The sequence below is a fragment of the Cydia strobilella genome, chromosome 6 (assembly GCF_947568885.1).
Source record: "Cydia strobilella chromosome 6, ilCydStro3.1, whole genome shotgun sequence".
Lineage (NCBI taxonomy): Eukaryota > Metazoa > Arthropoda > Insecta > Lepidoptera > Tortricidae > Cydia > Cydia strobilella.
This window is the reverse complement of record NC_086046.1, coordinates 16,492,290-16,505,784: the sequence shown is the minus strand read 5'-3', so window position 1 is coordinate 16,505,784 and position 13,495 is coordinate 16,492,290. Positions and strand designations below refer to the sequence as shown.

The window sequence follows — 13,495 nt, the reverse complement described above, 5'->3', positions numbered from 1 at the left end:
GTATTCTGTGAACCGCATTAAGATTTTCACTCAAAAATAGGAAAAAAAAAATTTTAGGGGTTCCCCATACTTAGAACTGAAACCCAAAAACTTTTTTTTTCATCAAACCCATACGTGTGTGGTATCTATGGATAGGTCTTCAAAAATGATATTGAGGTTTCTCATATATTTTTTTTCTAAACTGAATAGTTTGCGCGAGACCGAGAGACACTTCCAAAGTGGTAAAATGTGTAACCCCCCCCTCTAACTTCTAAAATAAGAGAATGATAAAACTGAAAAAATATATGATGTACATTACCTTGCCAACTTTTACCGAGAACTGGTTTGAACGAGATCTAGTAGTTTTTTTTTTAATACGTTATAAATCGTAAACCGCAATTTACCTTTCACTCACGTTTCACATAAAAATACATTGTTTAAATTGTGTAATGTACGGAACCCTCGGCGCCCGATTCCGATTCGCACTTGGCCGGTTTTTTCTTAAATTGAAAGAAAAAGAATTTTCAAAACATACCAAGTTTGGGCTCCTCCAGATACGATATGGCTGATTTTGTTTTGTACAAATGATACGTGATATCCTCATATGTAACCCCAAAAAAGCAATAAAAAATTTATTTAGTTTTTTTTTTAATACAAAGTGACACAGTTCTACTTAACCCTTTAACTTGACCCCAAACTTGGTGTGTTTTGAAAATTCTATTTGTTTTAATTTACAAAAAAATGGCTAAAATGTAATGATGTGGTATAATTTTAGAATCGCCTCAAAAAGCCCTTTCGTATGATACCACACACGATATGTTTTTTGAAAAAAAATATGTTTTTTTTTTTTCATACAAGAAAAATGTTTCAGCATACCCCTCCTAAGGGATTTTTTTTAGAAACTGCGGGTCAAAAATTTTGTTTTGACCTCTTAGTATGCGTGTGCCAAACGGCTAACCTGTACATCGATTTGCGGTTTTTCTTTGAAATTGGGCTTGTACGGCTGCCACTAATAGAGATACTAACTCCTAAAAATACGTATGATACCTCATTGGATTCAGAATGATGTCTAGAAAAATGTATTCGAAGCGTTTATTCCCACATAAAAAAAGTTCAAAGCTATTAACAAAAAACGGCCAAGTGCGAGTCGGTTCCGTACCATTACGCAAAAAACGGCAAAAAATCCCGTTTGTTGTTTGGGAGCCCCACTTAAAAAAATATTTTATTCTGTTTTTAGTATTTGTTGTTATAGCGGCAACAGAAATACATCATCCGTAAATATTGCAACTTTTTAGCTATCACGGTTTACGAGATACGGCCTGGTGACAGACGGACAGGCAAATTGACAGACAGACAGACAGATATTATTTTAAAGGTATTAAATATTCTTTTAAAAATTAGGAACTAATATGGTGTATTTAAAACATATCATGGAATATACTACGGTTATAAATTGATATTATGTAAAGTAATTTTTTCAACAAGTTAGGCAATTATTAAGTAACCACATTTTTTTCGAACTTTCGTCTTTGTTGTAAATTAAAAAAAAAAAAGAAAATAATTGGCGTAAAAGTATTTCACCTCGTGGAGCCCCTTTCATGAGATCACGTCACAAAAGTTTTAATAAAATTAATACTTTGTTTAAAATAAATTTTTGAATAATAGTGAAAATTGTAAAATATAAAGCAATATAATAATACGTACTTAGAACTGATACTTTTCTAAATAAAGAATGAATAAACTAAATTGTGTAATTAATTTTTAGTGCAAATCACCACAATTTGCTTCTAAACAGCAAATCTGTGACCAAAAATTATATATAGTTTTAATTTTTCGTTCGTATATTCAGATTTGTGTATGAAAATGTGAAACTATTATTTCTAAAATAAATTATTCGTCCCTAATTTACACAAAATTTATACCAAATTTGATCTCATATCAAGAGATAGGTAGAAATAGAGGCAAACTGGACCGCAGAAGCCGACTTTTCCCCTCCCTTTTTGGGGGGTAGCCAGGACTTAATCTCGTAGCTAGTGCGTCAGCTCAGCTTTGTATGAACCAAGGAATAATAAATAGTGTTAAACGATATCCCCTGAGGCCAAAGTGCATACTCACTTTACTTACTTCGCCTACTAAGAGGCAAATCGCGACTTTGTTATGGTTTATCGATAACTTATCACATCACTAGATTATCGACTTTCAATGTCGACTATTGCCCATCACTTTTCTGTCCGTGTACGTATTTAGAAACTTGACCCCGCCCCTAAAATTAGTGCGATAAGGACAACTGCAGCTTAGGCGAAAAATCCTGCGTAAAAATCTCAAAAATCGAGGTTTCGTACTCGACTGTTTCCTCCTCCAAAACTTAAGCAATCGTAACCAAATTTGGAAATCTAAATAATTATGAAATTGTCTGTGTCGGACTGTTTTGATTTTTTGGCTAATTGATACCAGTTTTGAATACCACGCCTCTCATTGCGGCATAGTCAGTGAGGCCATTTTTGGCCATGTTTGAAGGGCTCTAGCGCCTTAAAAAACAAAAATATCAAAAAAAGCAAAACACACCGACACAGATATTGACAATATTAATCTGTGTTGAAAAAATCATTCCTCTAGCTTCAAAAACCAGGGAGGAAACAGTCGAGTACGTTTGTATGGAGAAATGACCACTCCTGTTGGCTCTTAATACAAAATAACTAATGAGCAAAAAAACTGTCGTGCTGAGTGCGAATGAAGCGAGAAATTCACTAACCATTGTATTGAACCGGCTTACTTACTTAATTAGATGTGACGATGGCAAACGCACTGCCTTGTTTTGTGGTCTGCTAATATACAATCAGGCCCCTATTTCACCACGGTGAGAGGTGCTACAATTGTCGACATCGCTGTTACTAACGTCACAGGCCTCCATAGGCTACGGTAACCACTTACCATCGGGCGGGCGGTGTGCTTGTTTGCCACCAATATTTTAATAATAATAAAAAAACTCCATTGTCACAAGAAACACGACAATTGTCACGAAAGTCCGGCACAGAACTCATTTCCTGTCAAGAATTACCGAAAATTCTTTTAAATCTTGTGAAAATTGTCATCATCATCATCATCATCATCATCATAAACTTACCTGTTTTCTGCCGATATAATAAAGTTTTTTTTTTAAATAATACAATGATGGTTGCAAACAGGAATACGGACCGCCCGATGGTAAGCGGTAACCGTAGCCCATGGATGCCTGTGACGTCAGCAACAGTGATGTTTTATAATTATCGCACCTGTCACCGTGGTGGAATAAGGGGCCAGGCCGTGTATTCTCAATGGAGCGCGGGCACGGATGAATCGAGTTATGGAGCATTGGAGAGTGGTTGTCATTCGCTCTTGTTCTGAGGGATCTGAATCTATTTGGTTTCATAAATATTTCAAATAAAATTGTCTATGGCCAAAGTAATTTGCCATTACCAATAGACAATCACCGTAAACACTCATCTAAATCTAATTTTTAGGCTACTCAAAGGGTAAAACGGGTCCCTATTACTAAGACTCCTCTATCTGTCTGTCTGTCTGTCACCAGGCTATTATGTATCTCATTAACCGTGATAGCTAGACAGTTGAAATTTTCCCAGATGATGTATTTCTGTTGCCGCTATAACAACAAATACTAAAAAGTGCGGAACTCTCGGTGGGCGAGTCCGAATCGCACTTGTCCAGTTTTTTCACACACTTCTGGTTAGCTTCGGTACGAGCGATAGGACCGGCGTTCCAAAAGGTTGCAAGTACGAGTCTTGCCCGAAGTGATGTTTTTTTTCCTTTAACTTAAAAAATGTAGCATCGCTTGCAGACGTATGCTTGATAAGAAATAGTTTGGCTCTTTTGACACGAGGAACGCGGTATGTGAGAGCAATAAACACCAAGCAGGCTTCCTACACTTGAAACAGGCGTTCCCTCAAGGCAATAAATTATATTTCCCATTTGGCGTGGCTCGCCGATGCATGGGAGATGATGGTTTCTAATATGACCTGAAAACTTGAACGACTAGCGCCTGAGTCGCCTTGCCTGACCCTAAAGGTTAACGCGCTTTGCGGAGGCATTTTCCTTAACCCAGAAACCTAGAGGTATTTAGTCGTCAAATATTATTAGTATTATTACCCTATGCAGGTCCGGTTTGGAGTAACATTATTTAAGTGTTTTACGCAAATAAGAAAAGCTGTCAGGGATTTTTGCCTGTCCATAAAAATCACTTCTTTTGGGGATAAACCTTTTATCTCAAAGATTTCGTAAATAATGAAAACATGTTTGTCAATCATCTCCGCGTTTCTTTACCATTATTAGTAGCTTTAAGCTTCTATAAATACAGGGTGGGACGACAACTCGACAGATTTTAAAGTTGAGCTCATTTAGAGACAAAAATGTAAATAAAATTAAGAAAGATTCCCAACCTGTAGATTATTTCCCGTCTTCCCTTGGGCTTAATTATTTCGAAAAAATATCGTTTAATGGATAAATAATCTTTTCTTTGTTTCAGGGTTTGGAAATCGTTAATCCTCAAGCAGCAGAGACGCGTGTAAACGAAGCCAACGCCAAATACTTTTCGAACACATCGGGATTCTTATCGGTAGGAAAGAGGACAACGTGAGTTATAAATGTCAATTTGCTTGCAAATGTGCTGTGCGATAAGGGTGAAAATGGAATGCACTACTGGTCGATGTACACACTTGTCGTGAATAAAAGTATTTGGTAAGTTTTAATCTTTTTTATTTATTTATTTCCCTTAATTTATTAATTAAACTAGCTTCTGCCCGCGACTTCGTGTGCATGGAATGATGATGGTGATTTATAAAACTATCGTATGTCCCAGGGCCTCAATCTCTCTTCATGCCAAATTTCATCTACATAAATCAATTCAGCGGTTTAAGAGTGAAGAGGTAATAGATAGAAAGAGTGACTGATAATTACGAGTATGATATTTGTAGGGATATTAAGAACCCATGGCAAAAAGTGGTGAGTAATCATCCAGCTGCTAAATAGTTTAAAAGAGTTTCTTAAACTAGAAACTCAATCTTTCATTCATCCTCCGTCAAGTCTACGTCTCGCAATCTTTCGTGCCAGTGCCAGATACAGGCACTGAATACCTGAACACACAGACTTAATAAGTAGTATAAGTACATGTAGCTCAAATACTAAAGAATAATCTTCGTTCTAATATGAAGAAGAAACGTCTGTAACTCTGTAGGTATGTTACATAAGCTGACGTTCCATATTTGTGCCATTTTCAACCAAAAGGGTACTTATTGTCGCTTGTCAGTAAGGCGTTATTTCTATATAGCTTCAATTAGAAATCAACCTTATCAACAAGCGACAATGTGGTACCTTTTAGTTGAAAACGTCACATTTGTGACTTGAATTCCATTATCCAATTTTGTTCGAAAATATTAAGTCGAAGGGCACTTCTTTTTTGTTACCTATAACGCTTTACCGCTTTTTTGTTACCTATATGGTTGAAGATGTGGTTAATAATAGAAGATTTCATAAACATGTTACTGAAATGTATCAGGGTCAGCAGGAAAACTTGGCATACTTTATGTAAGCAGTTAATGGACACAAAGTAATACAAACCTAGGTTTCCATTCGGCGACGAACGTTTTCATTCATATTCAATACATTTTTGATTATAAATCCCAGACGGAGAGATCGCATATTAATCTTCTCATTGGTCACTCGGTAATGCTGGGAGAAGACAAATATAGTTGGTCAAGCAAATCTTGTCTGTAGAAAAAGGCGGCAAATTTAAAAAATGTAGGCGCGAAGGGTTATCGTCCCAAAAAAAATTTTTGAATTTCGTGCCTTTTTCTACTGAAAAGATTTGCTTGACCAACTATAAATAGAAATACGTTCCTTGATACGATAGCGGCCTAGCTTTGTCTACAAACGTGCATCAGGGAAGCTCGATCCCCATACAAACGTAGTTACGCTCTCATTTTAAAACGACTAGCTAGATTACTCTGAAACTTGGCTCTTACAATAGGATAAGGTACATCTAGTCCTATAATTAGTTTATGTTGCTTCAGAAACCATAGTGAAAAAAATACAGCGAATTTAAGTTTTTCATACAAAACTTGTTTTTTGCTCTATTTCTTTTATTTTATAAACTGGGCCTATATAAACTAATTGCAGGACTAGATATACCTCATGTCATTGTATGTGCAAAGTTTCATTACAATATTTACAATCCAACACGTAGTTTTAAAAGGAGAAGGAAACTCCGTTTGTATGGGAAGGTGTAATTCGGCCGAGCTTGCCCCGACTCTAAGTCGAAGTAACGCTCTCATTTTAAAACGACATTCTGAAATAACCTGAAATTTGACATGAACATTAAAGTACCATAATTCTAATATAATTGTAATATATCTATGTCTAGTACATAGTAGTTTTCGTTGCTAAAATGAGAGCGTAACTTCGACTGTTTGGGAGCGGCTATGTGCGGCGGTTATGTGATGTGAGCAGGAGTGACATACAGTCAGCAGCAGAAGTTGCTAAGCGGCTGAGGTGTTCGAAATGAATTTAACTCAACACTAGCTACCAATACAATCCTTATGAAATTTTAGCCGTACGAGAACTGAGTCTCAGTCTCAGAGCTTTGTATGCAATGTAGTAAAAATAAATAGAATCTAACAATATCCACACTACGTGGCGCATAGTAAACAATCGCGCTATCTCTTATTACTTAGTACTGTCTAAATATACAGTATAAATATTTAATTTTAGAGAGGATTCGTCCAAATTAGAATTAAATGACACAATAATAAAAGGACGCCAATTTTGCTTCATTACTTAAATAAATAATAGATTGTCACTGTAATAGGGTAGTTAAAAATAGTTATTTGCTTAAAAAGGGAGTCGTTCAATGTTTAACCCCTCGTGCTAATAAGGAAGCGAAACATTCCGAAATTGAACCACGAGTGTAGCAAGTAATTTTAAATATGTGTCCATGCTGTGTCCTAGATAACCAAAGCCTAAGGTTGGCAAAGCAGTAACTGTGTGTGTCGCAATGAGCATATATAAACTTAGAGGTACATTTATCAAGTTGTGTTTGAAACATATGCCCATTTATGGTAAAGCCAATAAATGTACCGTGAGAATGGTTACCGTTACACTCTAATGTGCTGAACCTAGCTCCAATAATTGGACTACATTGGACTCCAATGTAGCCCCATCAACGGGAAGTTTTGTAACAGTAATATTCCTTCCGTTCGCAAATTCCCGTGAGACAGCACGTATTTTTCAGTCGAAGATTGCTCGACGTGTTTCGCTCCATAGCGAGGAGCTTCAATGGACTACAATCTTCGTCTCACGTTTTAATATATTTAAACGTAATAAGGCTTTACTCAGAATATAAATAATGTAAATGCGCCTTTAATGTCTTTAAAACTGTTTAAAGCAATTTTTAACAGTGCCGAATGTTAAACTTCAAGTTTTTTTTTACCCTCGACGAAAAAAAGGGGTGTTATAAGTTTGACCGCTAGTGTGTGTGCGTGTCTGTCTGCGGCACTGTACCTCATCCGTTTCATTGCGTTAGGGGTTTTCAAATTTTGAATGTACAGTCGACTTGCTTTTTATCCCAGTGACGGGGAGCCGAACCAGTGTGTTCAACTGGTTTAAAATAGGCAAGCCGATAAAAAAATTAAGTTCAACGAACGCTCCGCAATTGTTTCATGGCCTATCCATTTTCTTGTAATTCTAGCAAATAGGCATGGTGAGAGAAAGGTGTCCTCTTTGATCAGGGTTATATGTACCTCGGTCGCCAGTCTATTTGCTATAAAATTTACTCTGGTGTTCTTATCATCTCGAAACGCCTTTTGTTGTGGTCGGCGTAAATTGAATAGCCGCGTTAACATCGTTAAATCTGATCCAGGCTGTAATTCCAATCGAACGGATTCAAACGAACGAGACGAGAACGAGAGTTTTAAAGCTTCTGACAGTTCAGTCCTGCTTGCAGTACGGGAAGAGCAGGAGGCAGCCAAGTGCTAGACTAGAGAGAGAAAGACATACCTATTGTACATATGTGGATATTACCACGGCCGTGTACAAAGCGTTAAATGTTGATTACGCGTAGTGTAGTGTTCAATTCAGCTTTGCTGTTTATTATGTCAAATACACGGTGTGTTATGTGACCATTATTTTTATATCTTTGAAATGCTTCTTTTCAATGGACATGCAAGTCACTTATCAATCCTTTACGCAACTATCCCGTTTGACCTTATTTCCTTTTATCCGATGTGACTTTGATTAAAGGTTAAAAAGCTAGCTAATTACTAAATAATACATTCAATTTAAAACGTTTCCAACCAAAATATTGAATGAACTGCGTCCTAGTTCTGGTATTTCCTCGTATTTCGATGTATCTAAATTACGCAATGAGATGCACTGGCCGCTTAGATCTATTACTAAACACACTTGCACACACTATGGCACATTCCGAGCGTTTAGCTATTCGTTACGGCGCGGCGTTATATAGAAAGGGCTATGGAAGTTTAAATCTAATAGTTATTGTGTAACATGTTTTATCCAGGCAATAAGGCACGGTGTGATAGTCTTGAGAATAATGTTTAAGAACGACGCTACAAGACAGTATAAAGTGCTATTAAAATTAATCATGACTGTAGTAATTACGAACGCGCAATCACGAAGAAGAAGAGTTTAACACTTACTGTCCGTGCATTACATCATTACATGTAATGCACCGTCCAATTAACTCTGTCACGTCTACGTGACGTCAGAAATGGATAGCTCTGTAAGCTTATGCATCACATATAAAATGCACGGACGTATCGACCCATGTCATTGTTGAAAGCGAGGGACAGTAAAAGTGTTAACCCAAAATCTGCGCGTCTGCTTCAGTGTGTGTTTCTTTGTGCGCTAAACGTATATTTTTACAACTGGCCATCTTTAACCAGCCCCAGTTCATCTCTTTGTTAACCGATACCTTCTACTATTACCGATTCTTGGTGTCTACTGGTCTGTGACTATAGAATATGAGAGAGCCTTGCAAAGATACACTGATGGACCAGCAGATCTAAACCTGAAATGAGTTTAAAAACCCACAGAATAAACTGGTTCCAACTGTTTTGCAGCCAAACAAAAGTCTGTATTTAGTACCTACTCGTATCTGTATGCGAACTTGGTATATCATTCGCGTTTTTCAATTTTCAATCACTTTATACTCCCACAAGAAATTGGTACCTATATTTAAAACATAATATCTAAACCTGTAACTGGAACACCAACGCCACCTGCTGCGCTTAGCTTTGTGAGTTCATCCTTATAGTAAGTCGATTAGACACACGCTCCAACTACATTAAAATTAAATAAAGAAAACGTAACTATGCTATCCGTACATCATATACCATATGATGATATCGTTCATCGATATTTTACCAAGCACTATGCGAGAATCGTGATCGTGAATAAAACTAACCATAGCCTTTGATGTCTTCTATAGGCTTTTCTAAATCCGCAGGGTAAAGATACAACGTACTTATTTTAGTTATACTGATACCATTGAGCTGATAGGCGCCTACCATAGTTTTAAGTCAATAAACAAGTTGATTGGTTTGTGGTACGTATTTATATGTAAGAAACAAACTAGCAAGCTATGTATTAAATGATTTAAAGGCTTGATATCCAACCTTGATTGCAAATAATACACAGAGCCGTGTTTTTCGAAGTGTTGATTGGTGTTTGTTATCAGATTACTATCTAGGTTCTAATTACTAGTTCTTGTTCGGCCGGCCGTTTATTTATACCGTGTACCGTGTCCGACTGATACTGTTTGTGAGTGTAAATTGACTGTAGAACTTTGATTGATAATCGAGGTAGCTTTATCAAGGCTGCAACCTGTTTGTTATTGTCCATTGCGTTACAGTTAAAACAAATAACGATCGCCAAAAAATTATGATTTATGAATGACGTAGGGTGACTGCTATAGTTATTAGCCACTACATAGTAACTGGCCACTCCTAACAAATAAAGAAAGAAACAAACCAATTGAAGCCTTATTGTTAAGAGTGGCCAATAACTATAGCAGTCACCCTATATGAAGCACTTATTGACAGAATATAGACTTAAAGTATAATAGTCAGATAAAAGTCCATCGTTTTCTAAAAGCTTATTTTGTGCATGCTCCTAAAACGTTTTCTAGGTATTATCAGTGTTCGTTTTTGATTTTGTGTATATCAGTGGCGGTCCTTATAATTCGATTTCCATCGGCTTGCCTAATTTTACGGAACTGAATTTTATCGTAAGCCCAGCCGCAAAATTACATGGCTACTATATGTATAATTTTGTTCATAATTAATAAAATAAAATCCATACTAATATTATAAATGAGAAAGTGTGTGTCTGTCTGTTAACTAATTCCTATATCTATGCGCTGAACCGATTTAATTAAAATTTGATATAGAGATAGTTTGAGTCCCGGGGAAGGACATAGGGTAGTTTTTATCCCAGAAATCATCCTTTATGGGGTGAAAAGTTTGTATGGGGAATCGATAAAAAGCAGATTGGCTAAAAAATAAGGTACCCAAATTACTCACGCAGACGAAGTCGCAGGCAAAAGCTACTATCATATATTGTGAGGCAACTAAGGCCCTTATACATATGTATATTACAAGCTAACATACATACAAAAAAAAACCTAAAAGCTAAATAAAAATCGTTTTGGCGACACTGTTTTCTATAGCGTCGCCTGTTTCGGTGTAGGACAATAATGTCCATGCATATTTGCAGCTCGCTATACAATCGCCATGAAAAATATATCGATGTGGCCAAGGTGCTCATATTAGAACATGCGCTTTATAATAGTGGCTTTTTACCACTATACTACCACTACCCACCCACCTACCTACCTTACTAGGTATTTGTGAATACCTTTGCGGCTCCGATATATCTTATGGTGACTGGACAGGTATTGAAGAAAATGCAAGCCATATTAGTTCCGAATAACCCGACTTGTATATCGTCTTTGGTGTATACAGAGGCGCTGCTATATCGAAACCCAAAATTACCCCAATTATTTGAAATTACCCCTTCTAAAGATCGTTAGTGAAATGCGTTGAGTTTCGCCAACGACAGGTCCGGGCGGCGCTCGCGCACGTTTCATAATAACGTCCGCGTAACTTCAGTTCAAGGACGTCGACCGTGTTACGCTGCTTTTATCATGTCTCGTGTCTCGTGTGTCCACGAGTCGTTTATTGGGGTGTCTTAAAAAACGGAGAAAGTTTAATTAAAACATTATGTAATAGGCAAATTAAATATACAATATTATACACTAATATAACTAATTAGTGTAAAATATTGTAAACAAATACAAAATAAACATAACTAGTTAGCTAAATATAAAAAGCTTTGGAAACTTAGCAAACGGCAACTCCAAATAATAACGGGGGTGTTTACTGGCCATTACGGGGTCAAGGGAATCCTGGCCAAGATGGGGCACGCTGACAACACCGATTGTCGTATGTGTGGCGAAGAGGAAGAGACAATAGAACACCTTATGTGTGAATGTCACGCCCTCGCTAGACAAAGAATGAAGGACTTTGGAACAGGCTACCTGGTACCAAAGGAATTCAAAAAGCTACCCATAAGGTCCATCATCCGGCATATGGAGATGGTGGGGAAGGCTCTTGAGTAGCGGACGGATCTTTCCTAGGGGGTAACTGCACAAAAGATCCCTATGGGTCGAAGTGTATCCGTAAGGGCCCCCGAAACTATAAGATAAGATAAGATAAGATAGCTAAATATAAAGGATAATTGTTATACCAGTATTGTAAATCATGGTTATGTTATTAGTAGATAAATAATAACAAATAATCCATAATATTAACATTAACTACTATTTTTAGAGAACCTAGATATCTAGGTTATATTTGAAAGAAAATGTTGCTTTTCTAGTTAAAACTGCTCATTTTAGTTAAAAAAAGATAATCCACCAAATTATAGTTATACATATAATATAGGCGCTATCTTCTTACTCCTTCACGTATTTTTTTTTAAATAAAATAAAATAAAAATAGTTTATTTACCAAAAAATTATACATTGTTTTATTAACCTATGATCTCCACACTAGGCTAGGCCTGTCCTGTGGAGTCAGTTGAGACAATTCCAATTTTTAATTAACATCTTCCTACGCTGAAGTTTTGACATTGTGCTAATACTAGGTGATACATATAGCTTAAAGTATTATATAAAAATAAGTAAGTAAATTATTTATTCTACTCTTATATACCCAGTAATAGGGCTTATCCTATAGTGGTGCGTTTCCTATGGCGAGACAAATCGTCAGATCTGTAGGTGTGAGATCACTACGCATACAGATTACGTCTACGTTTATCTTATTGTATGGTGTATCACTTCAAATGTATCAAGGGTCGAAAGTCGCGACCTTTCAAATAAAAGTAGGTATCTAAAATTCATTAATCAAAGCGTGCGTGACCGCTTCCAGCGTTTACCTGCAATTGTGCTAAAATTACATGAGCTTGGGTGTTGTTACAATCTCTTACCGAGAACGGGTCAGGCGGACCGGTATAAGCAGTGTTTAGTGTTACAAATTCAGCAATATTGCTAGGGTAATTGATATACGAGACGCGATACTTAAATACCTATGACGGTGACAGTCCTGTTTATACGGGACGTATAGCAACCCTAAATATTGCTAACTTTAGCAACTTTTGAAGCCATTTACCAACCCCAAATTTACGTCTAGCGTCTTTTTCCATTACTTTTAAGCAAATTTTGGATATTTGCGTTGGAAGATAAAATTCGCCACTTTCAAACTTATGGGTCTGTCACATACACACACATTGATTAGTGGAGAGTTCATAGATTTTGCCACTAATCGCCAGTAGTAAATTTAATGCGTAAACAGGCCCTATAACAAGTCTGTAAGTACTTCTGACAATCAGTAAATATTACAAAACAATATCTTGGAACCGTTTCTCTTAGCCGTAGGTACTATTTTTAGGGTTCCGTACCCAAAGGGTAAAAACGGGACGGGGGACCCTATTACTAAGACTCCACTGTCCGTCTGTCTGTCGTCTGTCACCAGGCTATATCTCATGAACCGTGAAAGCTACAGTTGAACTTTTCACAGATGATGTCAGATATTTCTGTTGCAGCGATAACAACAAATACTTACTAAAAAGTACGGAACCCTCGGTGGGCGAGTCCGACTCGCACTATTTAATCCGATATTCAACGTGAAAAGGTATCCATCACTTTACAGCAAAAATGAACGGTTTCATGGCATGAAGTATAGTTTCACGGCACGGCATAGTTGTTACAGATCTCGAGTCCACGCTACACTGGTTATCCAGACAACTCGATACACCTGCGCCCGCGCATCCAATAGAAGTAATTACTTACAGAGCCTTGCCGGATGAAACTTTCTTAATAATTAAATTGTGCATTACTTTCGAGTGTAATGACGGATTGCTGTTATCCAAGCCGGAATAATACAATTAAGTG

At 36.9% G+C, this 13,495-nt stretch overlaps 1 protein-coding gene across 1 annotated transcript in view; it reads left to right on the top strand.

Moving 5' to 3' along the window:
• LOC134742168 (U4/U6 small nuclear ribonucleoprotein Prp31) overlaps positions 1-4,721 on the top strand; it is a 28,848-nt gene extending 24,127 nt beyond the window's left edge. The window contains exon 9 of the mRNA XM_063675146.1: positions 4,499-4,721. Coding sequence (XP_063531216.1) covers positions 4,499-4,609 — 111 coding nt within the window. The 3' untranslated portion in view covers positions 4,610-4,721. The remainder of the gene's footprint in view (positions 1-4,498) is intronic.
• The last annotated feature ends 8,774 nt before the right edge of the window (positions 4,722-13,495 follow it).